Source organism: Porites lutea, chromosome 11 (assembly GCF_958299795.1).
Source record: "Porites lutea chromosome 11, jaPorLute2.1, whole genome shotgun sequence".
NCBI classification, from domain to species: Eukaryota; Metazoa; Cnidaria; class Anthozoa; order Scleractinia; family Poritidae; genus Porites; species Porites lutea.
The window spans coordinates 23210663-23223952 of record NC_133211.1 but is presented as its reverse complement, the minus strand read 5'-3'; the positions used below and the strand labels follow the sequence as shown (position 1 = coordinate 23223952).

The window sequence follows — 13290 nt, the reverse complement described above, 5'->3', positions numbered from 1 at the left end:
ATTAAAATAGTTTTAGTTACAGCGGGGCAACCCTTTAGAACAGCTTACCCTGTAAGATTAGAGAGTCAGTGGTTCATTAAATCAATTTAAACGCCTTCTCTATCCAAAATTTTAAAAACACGGCACTCATGGAAATCAGGGTTTTAGTGGCATATTGTTGTAAGTTTGTATAATATTTTGATCAGGATTTTTAGGTTTTAGGATGTTAGTCATTGTATTTGAATTTTATTTTACCTGATGAATTTTTTACCGCGTATAGATAATGATTAAAAATTAAAGATTAAGGTAACTAAGGTGTATTTTATTGAAAATTCTAGCGAGTATTTATCTTTTTTAATCTTTACCTGAATTCCCATACAAATCCTTTTATGTTCACGGCCATTTTAAGGATTACGCAATATGAAACCACAGTCATGTATTAATGATTAAACTCTCATTGAGCTTGCGCCGTATGTGGCTATGGTAACTCAAGACTGCCAGTCTCTGAAATGTTTCAATTTTACTGAACTACATAATTAGTCGGTGAAACATTTATCTAACTGTTATGGCCAGTATGGTAGCTATTCAATGGACTCAGTTAATATTGCGTACAGTAACGACTATTAGATGGTGTGGGCTTCAGTTTGTAGACATAGAAAGAACCACAGTTGCGAACCTTTATATATGTACTTTGCTTACAACAGGTGTTAATTTGCTTCTGGCCGTATCTGTAACGACTTTGATAATAACCGAAACACACTTTCCGAGATACCACCCCTTCCTCAACCGTCGGATGACTTCCTTGTAATGATGCCTGGTTTGAAGCATCACAATAGCCCGACGAATATCTGCAAATTGTCGACATTTGTTTGCCTGTTATAAATCTGTACCATCCCTCGGGAAGATAGGTATCGCTCTTTGTTTCTCCTGACCTAAAACCATAACGTCTTGTCGGGTCATCTATGGTCCAGTATCGCTCACATTCCAGCTTATCCGTACCTAAAGAATAGGGTGAAACGATGGTAAAAGTTATCCATTCTGCATATTAACCCTACCCTATTCAGACCGGGCGATGGCTTTTAAGGCTCCCCTCGCTAAAGAATGAATAACTTCAACCGTTCAAGTTCAAGTTGTCATTGGTGCACATCATTCACCTGAAGGTGATAATTTTAAATTTACTTTTTTTAGCTGTTATTTATACAAGGCGTAATTAAGCTATTGTTGTTGAATAAAAAAGCCAGTGTTCAGAGCACTCATCGACACTCAGGTTATAGACAAGAATCGCGGACATCATGCTCTTGAATAAAAACAAGGATATAAACAAACAACACAGTTTTCGCCCTTGCTGTGTGGAGGCATCTCATCAAGTATATTGTCCATGCACATTTTAGTTTCTATTGGCAAACGTTATCATCGAATTAATTTATAGTCTATCGAGGGTTTGGACCCGCAATTCACCACTATACATAACTTAAGTACCTGATTGTCGGAAATTGCTGTTTACCATAGCTACATGGCTGAAGACCCCCTACTCCTCCCTATGACGGTCTAGTATATAAAATTTTTTCTTACTGAATTTAATCAGAAACAATATCTCAAATTAACAAGGAAGGCATGAACTGAAATCAGTTTTACAAGTTCGACGTATAGGCGGAGGCTCATAGTACAGATCACCGCTCATCGATCTTATTTTATTTAGAGCGGTTTTCACTTGACAGTCGTAAAACCAAAACCAAAGTAAATACACTAGCCAACCAAAGGGCGTAGTAAAACCAAAACCAAAACCAAAACCAATCCCTTTCGACAGTCAAGTGAAAACCGCTCTATCACTCACATCTTGGTGTATATCCAGTCCAGTTTCCGCTTGGAAAACATCTTTTGATAGCTGGACCAATCATTGTGTATCCTGGGTTACAGAAGTACCAGACATATTGCCCTGCCCAGTGGTTCTGGCTCTGAATAACAACAGCTGAATTGTTTGGTTTGCCTGGGTCACCGCAGCTGGTTAAGACTAGAAAACAGCCAAGACAGTTAAACTGGTTCTGATCTTACTAGTATAAGCTGCTTATAAAGATTGACAATGCAAAAAAATTAAAGGAGTCATGACTCAGTGGTAAGGTGGTAAGAGTCCTTTTTCCATCAATCTCGCTCGGTTTCGAATCACGGGAGTACGTGAAGCCATATGTGTGTTGATTTTAGTTTGCTAAGGTTCTCCATAGCCTACGAGAGCAAGCAAGTTTGTTCTCTTGGACGTATCTAAGATAATTTATACAACAGGATAAATTAGAGTTAATGTGATAACCATAAACCCGCCCTTACCAGTAATGGAACCAGCACACTTCCTTTCAGGGGTCACTTCCGGCATGCGACCCCTGTCACACTATTTGTTTCGCTCAGCCAATTAGATGCCAGCTATCACATGTACAGTTGATGCCTATATTTTCGCGCCTAGCTCAGCAAAATAGCACTTCATATTCTTCTCTTCGTGGAACAAAATCCCATCCCACCCTCCCTTATTACTGCTTGATTCTCTCTGCTGTTTTATATATGAGTTCTTTTCTCTTGCTTAAAATTTAAGAAAGCTGCTTATACTTTTTGCAGTCATACGAACTACTGATCTTTGTTGTTTACACTTTGAATCAATTGGCAATTGTCAAGAAGATATGGCAGAAAATAAGTGGGGTTTCTACTCAGAGGGGAATCATTCTACCAGGCATCCTAACATGCTTGTGCACTTAGTTACTTTGGGCCTTATTTTGATTATTAAGTTGATAAAACTTTAATTGTCATTTACTTACAACTTGTATTAATATATTTTCGTCTAACCTCTCTCCCTCGAGGCCTCATGTTAAGTGTCTGGCTCTGCTTTCGGGAGGGTTCAGGTTTCCCTCAAAAATAATTGAGGGTTTTTCCTGACAGGCTGCAGACACGCAGTTCTAGCTTAAATTAGTGATGATATCTGTTTTGCCCGGGGGGGATAGGGGTGTGCCGCGAAGGTTCGTGATCCCTAACTCTATTTAAGGACTAAGAAAGCGAAAACTGATACCCTTTTTAAGGCCCAAGGCCGAAAAATGACACCCTATTCAAGGAAAAAACAAAATTATTAATGGCATGAAGAGGAAAACTTTATTTCTGCTCTGTAACATTGGATGTATAGCATCAAGCATAAAATACTAGAATAAGCCTAGTTTTAAAAAAACCGTTCGTTTAGGCGGACGTTTTCATACTCCAGTATTAGATAATACAATTAAGCTACCCTATCTAGGAACCACACCAGCGACACAGAAACAAAAGGGTAAAAAAAGATACCCTATTTAAGGACCGAGAACCTCAAAAACCATACCCTATTCCGCGGCACGTACCTATATAGCCCATATATGGGAGTACCCCCCCCGGACTGTATTGAGAGTTGTTGGTAATTAATAAACATGGATGAAGTGCTCCCATACAGGTCACACTTTGCCCCATTGACTCTTGTTACTCCTTAAACCGGGGAATTAGACATCTAGGGAGGTCTTTCCACCTCCGCCAGTACCCAAGGGAGATTATCACCTCCACTCACAACCTTGGGGTATTATCAATCCCTAGAGAGGATTATCACCTAGCTTCTCACTATCCTGGGGAATTATCACTCCCTAGAGAGGATTATCACCTCTCCCCTTCTAGAGTTCTCACTGTTACACCAATATGTAGAGAAAAGTGACCTGCTGTCCATATTTGGAGTACTTCATCCCTTACCCCTTTTCCCCATAATAATTCTGGTCTAGTTACTTGCTTTTATCTAAGGGGTTATGGGTTGAGAGCATTAATTGTAATTTAATTCGGTTTATGGATTAGGGCGATTAAGAAGGACAGAAAAAATGCTAATTGCTTTGTCGGTTCTGGCACCCCCCCAAAATACCAAAATTCCCCATTGTATATACTATATTTCAAAAATGTAAATTTCCCTCACGGAACCTGTCTATGATGAATCAAGACAACTTTTTCCTTTCTGTAGTGGAACGGGTGGATAGGAGAGGACTTAGGAGGAAAAAAAATCAGCGTTATTCTGATCTTCTGCTCATCTCAAGGATTGTTTAAACGTAAGTGACAAAGACGAACAAAGTCCTATTCAACTGTTATTCAAGGAAGTATTAAATGTAAGTAGCAATAGTGCAGGTTTCGCCAGAGACTTAACTGAAGATAATGGTAATTGGATGAGCATAGTACCTATCTTTGTACTTGTCTTTACTTCATCCTTGTACATGTTACGAGCAATACAAGTATACGTGGCCTGGTCTGAGGGCTGGAACTGATCAATCACGAGCTCGCCGGTGACTTCAGCCGTGTTGGCATAATAGGTGGAGGGTATGGTGACGTTGTTCTTGTACCACGTGACGTTTGGTAGAGGAGCACCTGTAGCAGAACAGTTGACTCGGACCGATTCCCTGATGCCTGAGGCGTTGATTGCATCTGGTGGTGGTGTGGTAAACGCAGGTGGTTCTGGGTATTGACATAACGTATGTAAGCCGTGTACTTAAGACCATTATATTGTAGGCGTATTAAGGTCATCAATTTTATGCACTGATCCAGCCTTATACGAACAGTGGCTGTTGCCTGGTATTGAGTTTTGCAAAATATCCTCTTACACTAGTAATTCTGGTATTTAATGGGAAAATCCATGTTTATAAAGACTCTTACTAAAAAAGTAACATTATTTATATCATCAGTTAAATAACAATTATTCACCGAGGTGGAGGTGGCTAGTCGGGGGATATTTACCGAACTGGGAAGCACTGAGGTAAATATCCACGACTAGCCACCAACACTGAGGTGAATAATTGTTTTAGTATATACTAAAACAGTGAGATAATTGAGCACAAAAATGATGATTTTTAACTCAAATACTGTTGCCAACGATTACAATTTTGGCGCGTAATGACCGGGCGGCCGCAGCCGTCGCTTTTTCTTGCAGACATTTAAAACTTTTGACGGCATTTGTTTAGCTCTTGCGGGGAAATTTCTTCAAAAGGAGTTGTGAATTCATTTTGTATTTAAAATCATTCTATAAAAAAAGATTATTAAATTTAGTTTTAAGCTTATTTATGAACTTAACTCAACTTTATAAAGTAACGCAAGACTTAAACTTAATTTGCATTTGTAAACAAAAAGCTTTTTCACCGGTTTTATCGATAAATTGTGTCAAAAAGACAAAGCTTTACCTGTTAAAACTTCCAATCCGAACTTCGTCACCTTCTTCGCGTATTTCGGAAACAGCTTGCTTGATTAGTTGTGAAATTTCTTTGTTTGTTTACGGCAGCAAACCGGGAAGGCATTTTGCAACTTACGCGAGTTTGGCGTCTCTCTCTCGGAGGAACTGGAGGTGAATCAGTGAATAGTGCAGGATATTCACTGATTGAGTAGCCAATCAGAGCGCGCGAAAAACACTATCCACTGTTTCAGTATATATACTAAAAGTGCTTAGCCACTGGCAAATTAGCAAAAGCAAAAAGAAGACTTATCCGGAGCCCGGTCTAACTTAGGTAAACAAGCATCATCCATATTCTGGCGATTAGTCACGAAAACAAATCCGACGACAGAACCAAAGTACCAAGAGCCATTATGGCTCTTAAAAGAACTTAAAGTTAACAAAGCCTGCAAGAGCCATTATGGCTATTAAAAGAACTTAAAGTTAACAAAGCCTGCAAGAGCACAAAAGTAAAACCTAATAATTGAGGAAATCTCCTTAATTGATGAGTTCGAATATAAATCCAGGAAAGCCTAATGGGCTTTTGACATTATCACTTACTGAATGAGTTGACTTTGAGGTATGCCCCTTGAATGACCCTTCCAAATTCGTTGGCCGCGATACATGTGTAGATGCCATCGTCTTCACTCTCTGTGTTTTTAATATAAAGTCCGTCTTGTCTGACCTCACTGCGTCCTCGAGGGAGTGGTGCTGAGGGAGTTCTGGTCCATTCAATCTTGGGGGTGGGGTTCCCCAGGGGGTCACATTGAATCCTTGTTTCTTTACCTAAGTAGCCATGCACTTGTACAGGAGGAGAATTGGGGAACCTCGGCGCACCTGCAGGGTAGAATAACAAAATGAAGCGTCGGGGTAAATCTTGCCTAAAGAAGTGGCAGTCGTAAGTTAAGTCTCTGGACAATCACGAAGGAGTTCATAAAAGGACAAAACGTGCTAAACGTGCTGAAAATGCCATCATTTCTTAGGAAAAACAATCCGCAGCCATGAGGATATACTGACTGTCTGCATCAAGTGTCAAGTGTGAAAACGAGGCATAAATTAAGCGTGTAACAGAGTGGGCATACTCACCTCTAACAGTAATTTTTACTTCGGTCACTTGAATACCAAACATATTTTCGGCGCGGCTTGTAATTACTCCCTCGTCCGCAAACCGGACATCGCTCATCTCAAACTTGTCAGCGAGTACTGTGAAACGCGTTTGGTTTTCTTGGGTTTTGGTTTTCATAGACCACGTTACCTTGGGTTTTGGGTACCCGGATATTGAAAAACTGAATGTCATATTGCTGCCATCCTTGATGACAATGGAAGACGGAGGTTTCTTTGTAAATCGAGGAGGAGCTGTTGGTCAAATTAAACAGATATGCATGTCACTTGTTTAAATGTTTTCGGCTGAAGATTAACGTCGTAACTGAGCTTAAGAAGAAGCAGAATATGATTGTTGAAGAAAATAGCTGTTTCCCCCTGCACCATTCCATACCACACATTCAATTAAATTACACTCACAATCCTTTAATTCCGTCTGATGAAGGGCTAGTTCTTTGAACTTAGCTCAACACTCTACTTGATGAGGGTTGATTTACTTATTAATAATCAGCTCCGTTAATTCTTGTTAATTTATATTTGTTTGTTACGTTTTACTCACCAAACATGGTTATTTCTTCTGGATTGTAGTTCATCAATCTTTCAACGAGATTTTCAATTTCCGTAACATTAACATCAAGGCCCCTTCCTGGGATTCCTTGAGGACCTCTTATTCCAGGAGCTCCTATTTGTCCAGGTATCCCTGAGCGACCACGGCGACCGCGGTAACCTGGTGCTCCTATTCTGCCACGGCGACCTCGTGCACCGCGGGGACCTGGAACTCCTGGTGGGCCTTGAGGACCTGAATGAGAATTTTAGTGGGTGGGTTAGCATTCCGAATACAGTTTCGCATCAAAAATCATTTTGCTTTAAGTCTGCTTTAATATTTTAGTCCGATTTTAGCCATTGAAGCTTAGATTACCAGCTTATGGTCGCTTATAGACTGAAACGCTATGGTAACATAGCAAAATTTTAACCTGTGTTGGGCTGAAAATACACGTGAGCAGGTGAGGCTCGACTTTTTGGGGGAGGAGCAATATGAGGAAATCCAATTATATAAACTGTCAATGTAAATACCGATCATAGGGATCAGCTGAAAGTGCTATAAGCTACCTGTCTGAGTGTTATTATAATCAAGCCGAGAACGTAAAAACTATATGGATGTTGTTTCAAGCTTCAACTGAAGGTTTGTGACAATGGTAATCATATAAATAATTTTTTAATCTTCTTTTGTTCGCTATGTTACTCCTCAAACGGCCAAGAACTTAATATCATGAACACTATAGAGACACTAAGTGAACATTACTAGTGTCCGTAATAGAAAGGTGCCCCATAAAACTGTGTGTTTGTTCGTATAGAGGGATTTGACTGCATGTATATATGTTAATTCTACGTAGCTACTGACCTCTCATACAAACAAGTCTCCCAGTTCGGTTGACTACACCGTCAATGACCTGAGACAAACACAAACCATTAACTACTGCTTTAGTATCACTGACAGTACACAGAGTTAAATTCAATCACAATAACTTTATTTTCAAATTTTATGAACTTATTGTGGTTCATACTCAGATTTTTTTTCACAAATGTATTTTTCCTGGCATAATGTCAAGCTGACAACAGTTTATAGTTTATTCTCCCTTAAATAGAACAACAGCAAATTTCTGTATCAGGCGCGCCCTATCGAATACAAAAAAACAAAAAAACAAAACAGTCTTAACAAAGAAGGGTTTGGGGCGAGAGATCGAAGTAATGGAATATTTGGTTCCATGAATAGTTCTGACTTGGAAATTCCCACTTTAGGTCAGTTTAAAGGCAATTCTTCTTAAAGCTGGAACAAAACCGATTACAACTCAGTTCAATTGGTGGGAAAAACTCATCTGACGTAAAACTGAACTAGGAAAATAATATTTTGACTCGTGGTGTAGGTCTCAATATTTGGGTTAGGGAATTAATTCTCAAGTTCAGTTGATCCTTCTTGACTTTGTTTTTTTAAATATACCAAGCTGATCAAAACGGTTAAGGTTACAATTTACAATTTCATTATGATAAGTAAACAATTGCTGCAATGTCTAGATATTCCAAATGTCTACATGCGATTTTGAAGGATATATAGCTGGGGAGCAAGGGTGGCACAATGATGAGAGCACTCGCCTAATGGCCCGGGTTCAAATCCCGGCGTCGACGCCATTAGTAGTTAATTCTCTTCCTAGCTCCAAGAGATTCTCTCCGAATACTCCGGTTTTCCCCTCTCCTAAAATTAACACTTCCAAATTCCAATTCAATCTGAAACGCACGGACACGTTTAAACGAGTTCTCAAGAACTCCTAAGTGCTTGACGTTGGTAAACAGACTACAATTTACGGTTTACATTTATTTTTACAATCATGCCGGCCAATTGCGCCTCTGACTCTATGACAACAAATTCCATACACTTATAGTTTCCGAATAGCCCGAGTTGTCAGTGAATTGAGTCTCAGTATGAAAAATTGAACCGTGAAAAAAAATATATTAATAAAATGATAGGTGAAAAAATACGTAAATAAACAAATAAATTTTCTGCGCATGTTTTTTTTTTATTTGGCTCCACTGTATCACACGCTTGTGCCTGTACCTAGCGGTCATTATTTTCCTTATTAACAGTGTATCTCGCGTACATTGAAAACACAAAACAATGAAGTATTTTATGAGCATACTATCATTTAGCGCTAGCGCACTAATTGGAAATCTGTCGTTCTCTGGATTACGACTCACTTATCATTCTCTTACCAGTTGTATTTATTATGAACTTTGCGAGACAGAGGTATGTGCACTAACACAAGGCTACAGTTAAGTTGTCCCGAAGAACTGTCCTTTAGAAGGTGTGCGTTATGGAAGGAGTTCCCAACCATCTGGGTTCTCCAAACTGCAACTAGAGCTTAACAGCCTTGGAGTGGCTTTACAACTGAGTACGAAGTAGGAACGAGGAATCAATTAAAATACCTTAAACGAAAACGGCAACATACCCCAATCGCCCCCGTCCTCCCCTGCAACCCTTCCCGGGATTTAAACCCTTCCGCGTTTATTAGCCCTTCTAAAAACCGCTACCGGACTGGATATATTAATCCTTTTTACAAGCGGCGGTTCACGGTAGTTAGATATCCCCTATATGGCATAAATACGGTTATCTTCTGTTACATTACACAACTAAACTAGACAAAGTATATCACTCCGTGGGTCACTAAAGAAGTCTCAATATCATGATATTTTTCCGAGTTCAGGTGATCGACGTTACTCGTAAAGGTGACCACCCGTATAGAACTCATGGTAAGTAACTCCCTGTCAGTGTTACTAAATGAACATTATAGACTTGCTGACTTAGCACAAACTCAAGTGTGTCTAGAACTAAAAAAACAACAAAAAAAAGCAACTAAAATTTCACTTCACGACAATAACGGCGCTTTTCCAGGGAAAAGTACTATTTTTTTTTTTGTGAAGTCTGTGAGGTGGGCTTGCAGCATCATTGTCGTACAGGAGCCGTGTGGTCCTTATCCAAAACAAGCTAGATAGTTATGATTTTCCGACATCGTATTAGACATAACCCAAAGTTTGATACTCTATTTCGTAGCAGACCGTGGCAGTGCGTATACACTTTGATACCTAATATTCCATTGTAGCTGCTTAAATCTGCGACACGGATTTTACGAACAAATGAGAGACGGGACCTTTCAAATTCTTATACTTCAAAGCTCACTTTTCAAGACAGTAAAATGTTGTGTCTTTAAAATCCATACCCAGACCACAATGGTGGAAATAAATCTATACCCAATTTCTGACCAAAAGGGTTTAAAAACCATCCAATAACCGCTCACAATACTGTTGCATGGCATAAAAGGGAGTATATCCCCCACGACGCTTAGCCATCCGGAAATAACTTCGAATTAACGTGTATCAAACAGTCCAACATATTACACATTAGTGAGAAACGTTTAGATGGATCGATGAAACTCGAAAGCCCTGTTCTTCGATACAATGAAAGTGATATTTTTTCGAACATCCTTTGCGTGTCAGTTTGTATTGTAGGAATGCAGAATCAAGATGGCTAACTATGAAACAATGGTAAACTAGGATCAGATAGATTGCCTTACCTGAAGATCGTCCAGCAACTTCTGGACACATGCTTCCTTGAGTTTGCCGGCTGAAGATGATATCACCCTCTCTTGTTCAGCTCTGCGATTCCGTTCACTTCTGAGCTCTTCACCGTTCGGAATCAGAGACAGAGGAGTCGCTTCAGTCACGCGTATGCGGCCATCACTTAAACATTCTTTTCCCCGAATTAAAGAGAGCTCATATTCAAGGTAATAAACTTTGTACGAAAGAAAAGCAACTGAGGCAAGCGTAAAAATTAGATGAAGACCTGACACAAAAGTTGAGAGGTTTGGTGAAGGGCGAGTTGACGCCATGCTCGCTTTTCCTGAGAACTGACTTAAGACTGAAAAAGATTGAATATCATCTAGAGATTATATATAATTTGAGTTGAAATTCAAGACTTTGTTTTTTCTGTGCTTATTATGCAAAGTTGAAAAAGGGAGGACCTTTGGTACTCATTCTGTCTATCATTATTACTGTTTGGATTTAGAACTGGTTTCAGTTTACACGTTAACTCAGTTTGCCCCTTGTGGCGTGACAATTAAATACCAAGAAAGTTAAAATCTACGGGCGTTAAGACCGTTTAATCTCGCAAAGTCCAGTCCAGATGTATTATTATGTTTTCTTGCGTATTTCAAAATTTGTGGCGGTTGAGGCAAATCACCACTCGGGACGTGTTCATCTGTAGAGTTACCGTCCTCTTCCAACTTAGTTATTTTAAAACCCATTCGCCCCCGGCCCTTAGCCGCCCGTAACCGTCCGTGCGGATCCACGTCCTTTCTACCACTTGTGACGTGATCAGTTTTAATGGTCAAGGACAACTTTGTCCGCTAACTTGTGCAAAGTGCTGATCTTTCAAACCATAGCAGAATGAACACAATTCAGTCAAGGACACCAGAGAAAAAGGCAAGAAAATATGTAACATTGACCTGAAAATTTTCATGAAAATCTTGTTCCACTACCCAGATCTTTCTTTTCATCTAATCCTAGGATCCTAAAAGCTTTTCTAAAATTTTTCCCACCAAAATGAAGCCCGACTAAATGTCCAGCAAGAGAAAAAATGAGGCAAGAAAAGCGAAAAAAGAGGGAACGACAGAAAGCGAAAATTTAAAAGTAAAAGTCCAGACTGCTGTGTCACTTTAAAACCCAATTAAATCTCGAAATTTTGCTTTCTGCGCATGCCCAAACTTTGCAAGCTAATATTTTGCATCTGGATCAGAAGGCCGTTTTTTGGTAAGTTTTCGCTCTTTATAGCAAGACAGTGACTAGCAAACCGCTCGACTAGCTTCAAAACGCGTTTTTCTGTAAAATCTCCAGGTGCGAATGGGTTAAGCAAAGTTCCTGATTCAGACGCTTTTTAAGAAAAATCCACTTTTCAGCATAAAACAACCAAATCTGGCTGTTTAATGTAAAATCAGGCGAAAAAATCGGCAAAAGGTGATTTCTAGTTTTTTTGATTAATTCTGATTTTGCCTCTTCCCAGCTCACTTGAAAGGGTTCGCTTAAATAAGACGAACATAGATTTTACATGCAACACCAGTAACTTGGGTTGAATAAAGAAAACGATAAAATTCTGAATCATTAGCGTAGAGGTTCTTCATAATGATAACGTCTCAGGTTTCTAGTGATAGACACTGAAACAGAGAGCTGTGATTAGTAAATCAAGCTGACTCATTCTTTTTTTTTGCAGAAATTAGCTGACTCACTACAAACATTTCCTGAAGTCGGTTTCCTGGTTCTAATTCAGTATATGATATTGTGCTAATTTTCAGTTGAGCGGGAACTTTCGTTTTCGTTAAGTACGTCCGGTTTTAACAATATATTAAAACAGCTAACAATGAACCAAAAATATTGCGCCTAGCAACCCTGAATTGCCTATCCCTCAAGAAGCTTTACAAGGCTAGCCGAAAAATAAAAGCAATCTAGACGACCCAGGTTGATGGAGGAGGTGAAATTACCAAACATCAGTAACATTTCACGTCTTGATATTTGTTTAAGCTATGCGGTAGACAATAAACCAGGAATAAACCTGCACTGGATAAACTGAATACGACTCGAAGGTGAAAACAATTACCTTTTAGAGAGCAGTGTTTGTTTTTGTCGGGATTTATACTGCACTTTTCAATCTATAATCTTAGCCTGTGTTGTTTGACTGGATTAAACGACTTCAAGACTACAATGCCTTTGATTCGTCTTCCCCCCTCCCCAAATTTTTAAACGCCAAACCTACCGTGAAAATGAATTTTATCACACCGGTTTGGAATATGTATTTTTACTAGTTTTTTAAATGTCACATTCTACAACCCAAGACAATAACCAAGCTACCTTTACGATATTGAGTTACTCTATAAAGCTGTTACCTTTTACTGTGGGTTTGAACCTAGCTTTGGCGTCTGTATTGATAATATATTGATTGTACTATATTTTGTTTTACAACATGGTTTGTTTGTATAAATTTCCCATTTGTTTGTGTTACTCATCCTAGCTCCGTTATAGAGGTTAAGAACTGTTTATATGTGACTTAGAGATAAGCACTGTTTGAACTATATGAGAGATTGCCCTTAAGATGAGGCTTGACGTACTGTATATTAGAGTTATAATTCAAGAACATGAGTACAAGAAGCATTTGGCCTGAATAGTCCTTTTTCATCGGATTTCTTACCGAGTGAATAATGTTTAGTCGGGGGTTAAGAACTGATAATGGTTTACGATAATGGAATGCTGATTACAGATAACCGTAATTTGTTTGTTTGTTTTTTAGGTGAATTGCTATTAGGGGGGTTGACTTATGTGGGGGCCAGAAGAATTGGATGTCTTGTAGCTTTTATTTTATCAGAGGACCCTTAAGACACGTGAGC

The 13290-nt window shown here is 39.1% G+C and overlaps 1 protein-coding gene across 2 annotated transcripts; it reads right to left on the bottom strand.

Annotated features, from left to right (window-relative positions):
* Positions 1-378: 378 nt before the first annotated feature.
* LOC140951468 (protogenin A-like) lies at positions 379-10802 on the bottom strand. Of its 2 annotated transcripts, XM_073400725.1 has the most exons (8): positions 10432-10802; positions 7710-7758; positions 6867-7106; positions 6293-6562; positions 5768-6043; positions 4189-4461; positions 1814-1990; positions 380-978 (listed from the first exon to the last, which is right to left on the bottom strand). In XM_073400725.1, exons 1-8 carry the CDS (start codon positions 10744-10746, stop codon positions 578-580), a joined length of 2001 nt encoding a protein of 666 aa, XP_073256826.1. In that variant the 5' UTR covers positions 10747-10802; the 3' UTR covers positions 380-577. The 2 variants fall into 2 exon arrangements, with proteins under 2 accessions (XP_073256827.1, XP_073256826.1); XM_073400726.1 differs by lacking the exon at positions 6867-7106 and having other exon boundaries at positions 379-978.
* Between the last annotated feature and the right edge of the window lie 2488 nt (positions 10803-13290).

Bases quoted from the DNA above. Each gene is read 5' to 3' on its own strand.
- LOC140951468 (XM_073400725.1), bottom strand. From the start codon at position 10,746: ATGGCGTCAACTCGCCCTTCACCAAACCTCTCAACTTTTGTGTCAGGT. The intron at 7,107-7,709 runs GTCAGTAGCTAC...ATTCTCATTCAG, and splicing joins GAGACTTGTTTGTATGAGAG to GTCCTCAAGGCCCACCAGGA. The intron at 1,991-4,188 runs GTACTATGCTCA...GCTGTTTTCTAG, and splicing joins AAAGACAAGTACAAAGATAG to TCTTAACCAGCTGCGGTGAC.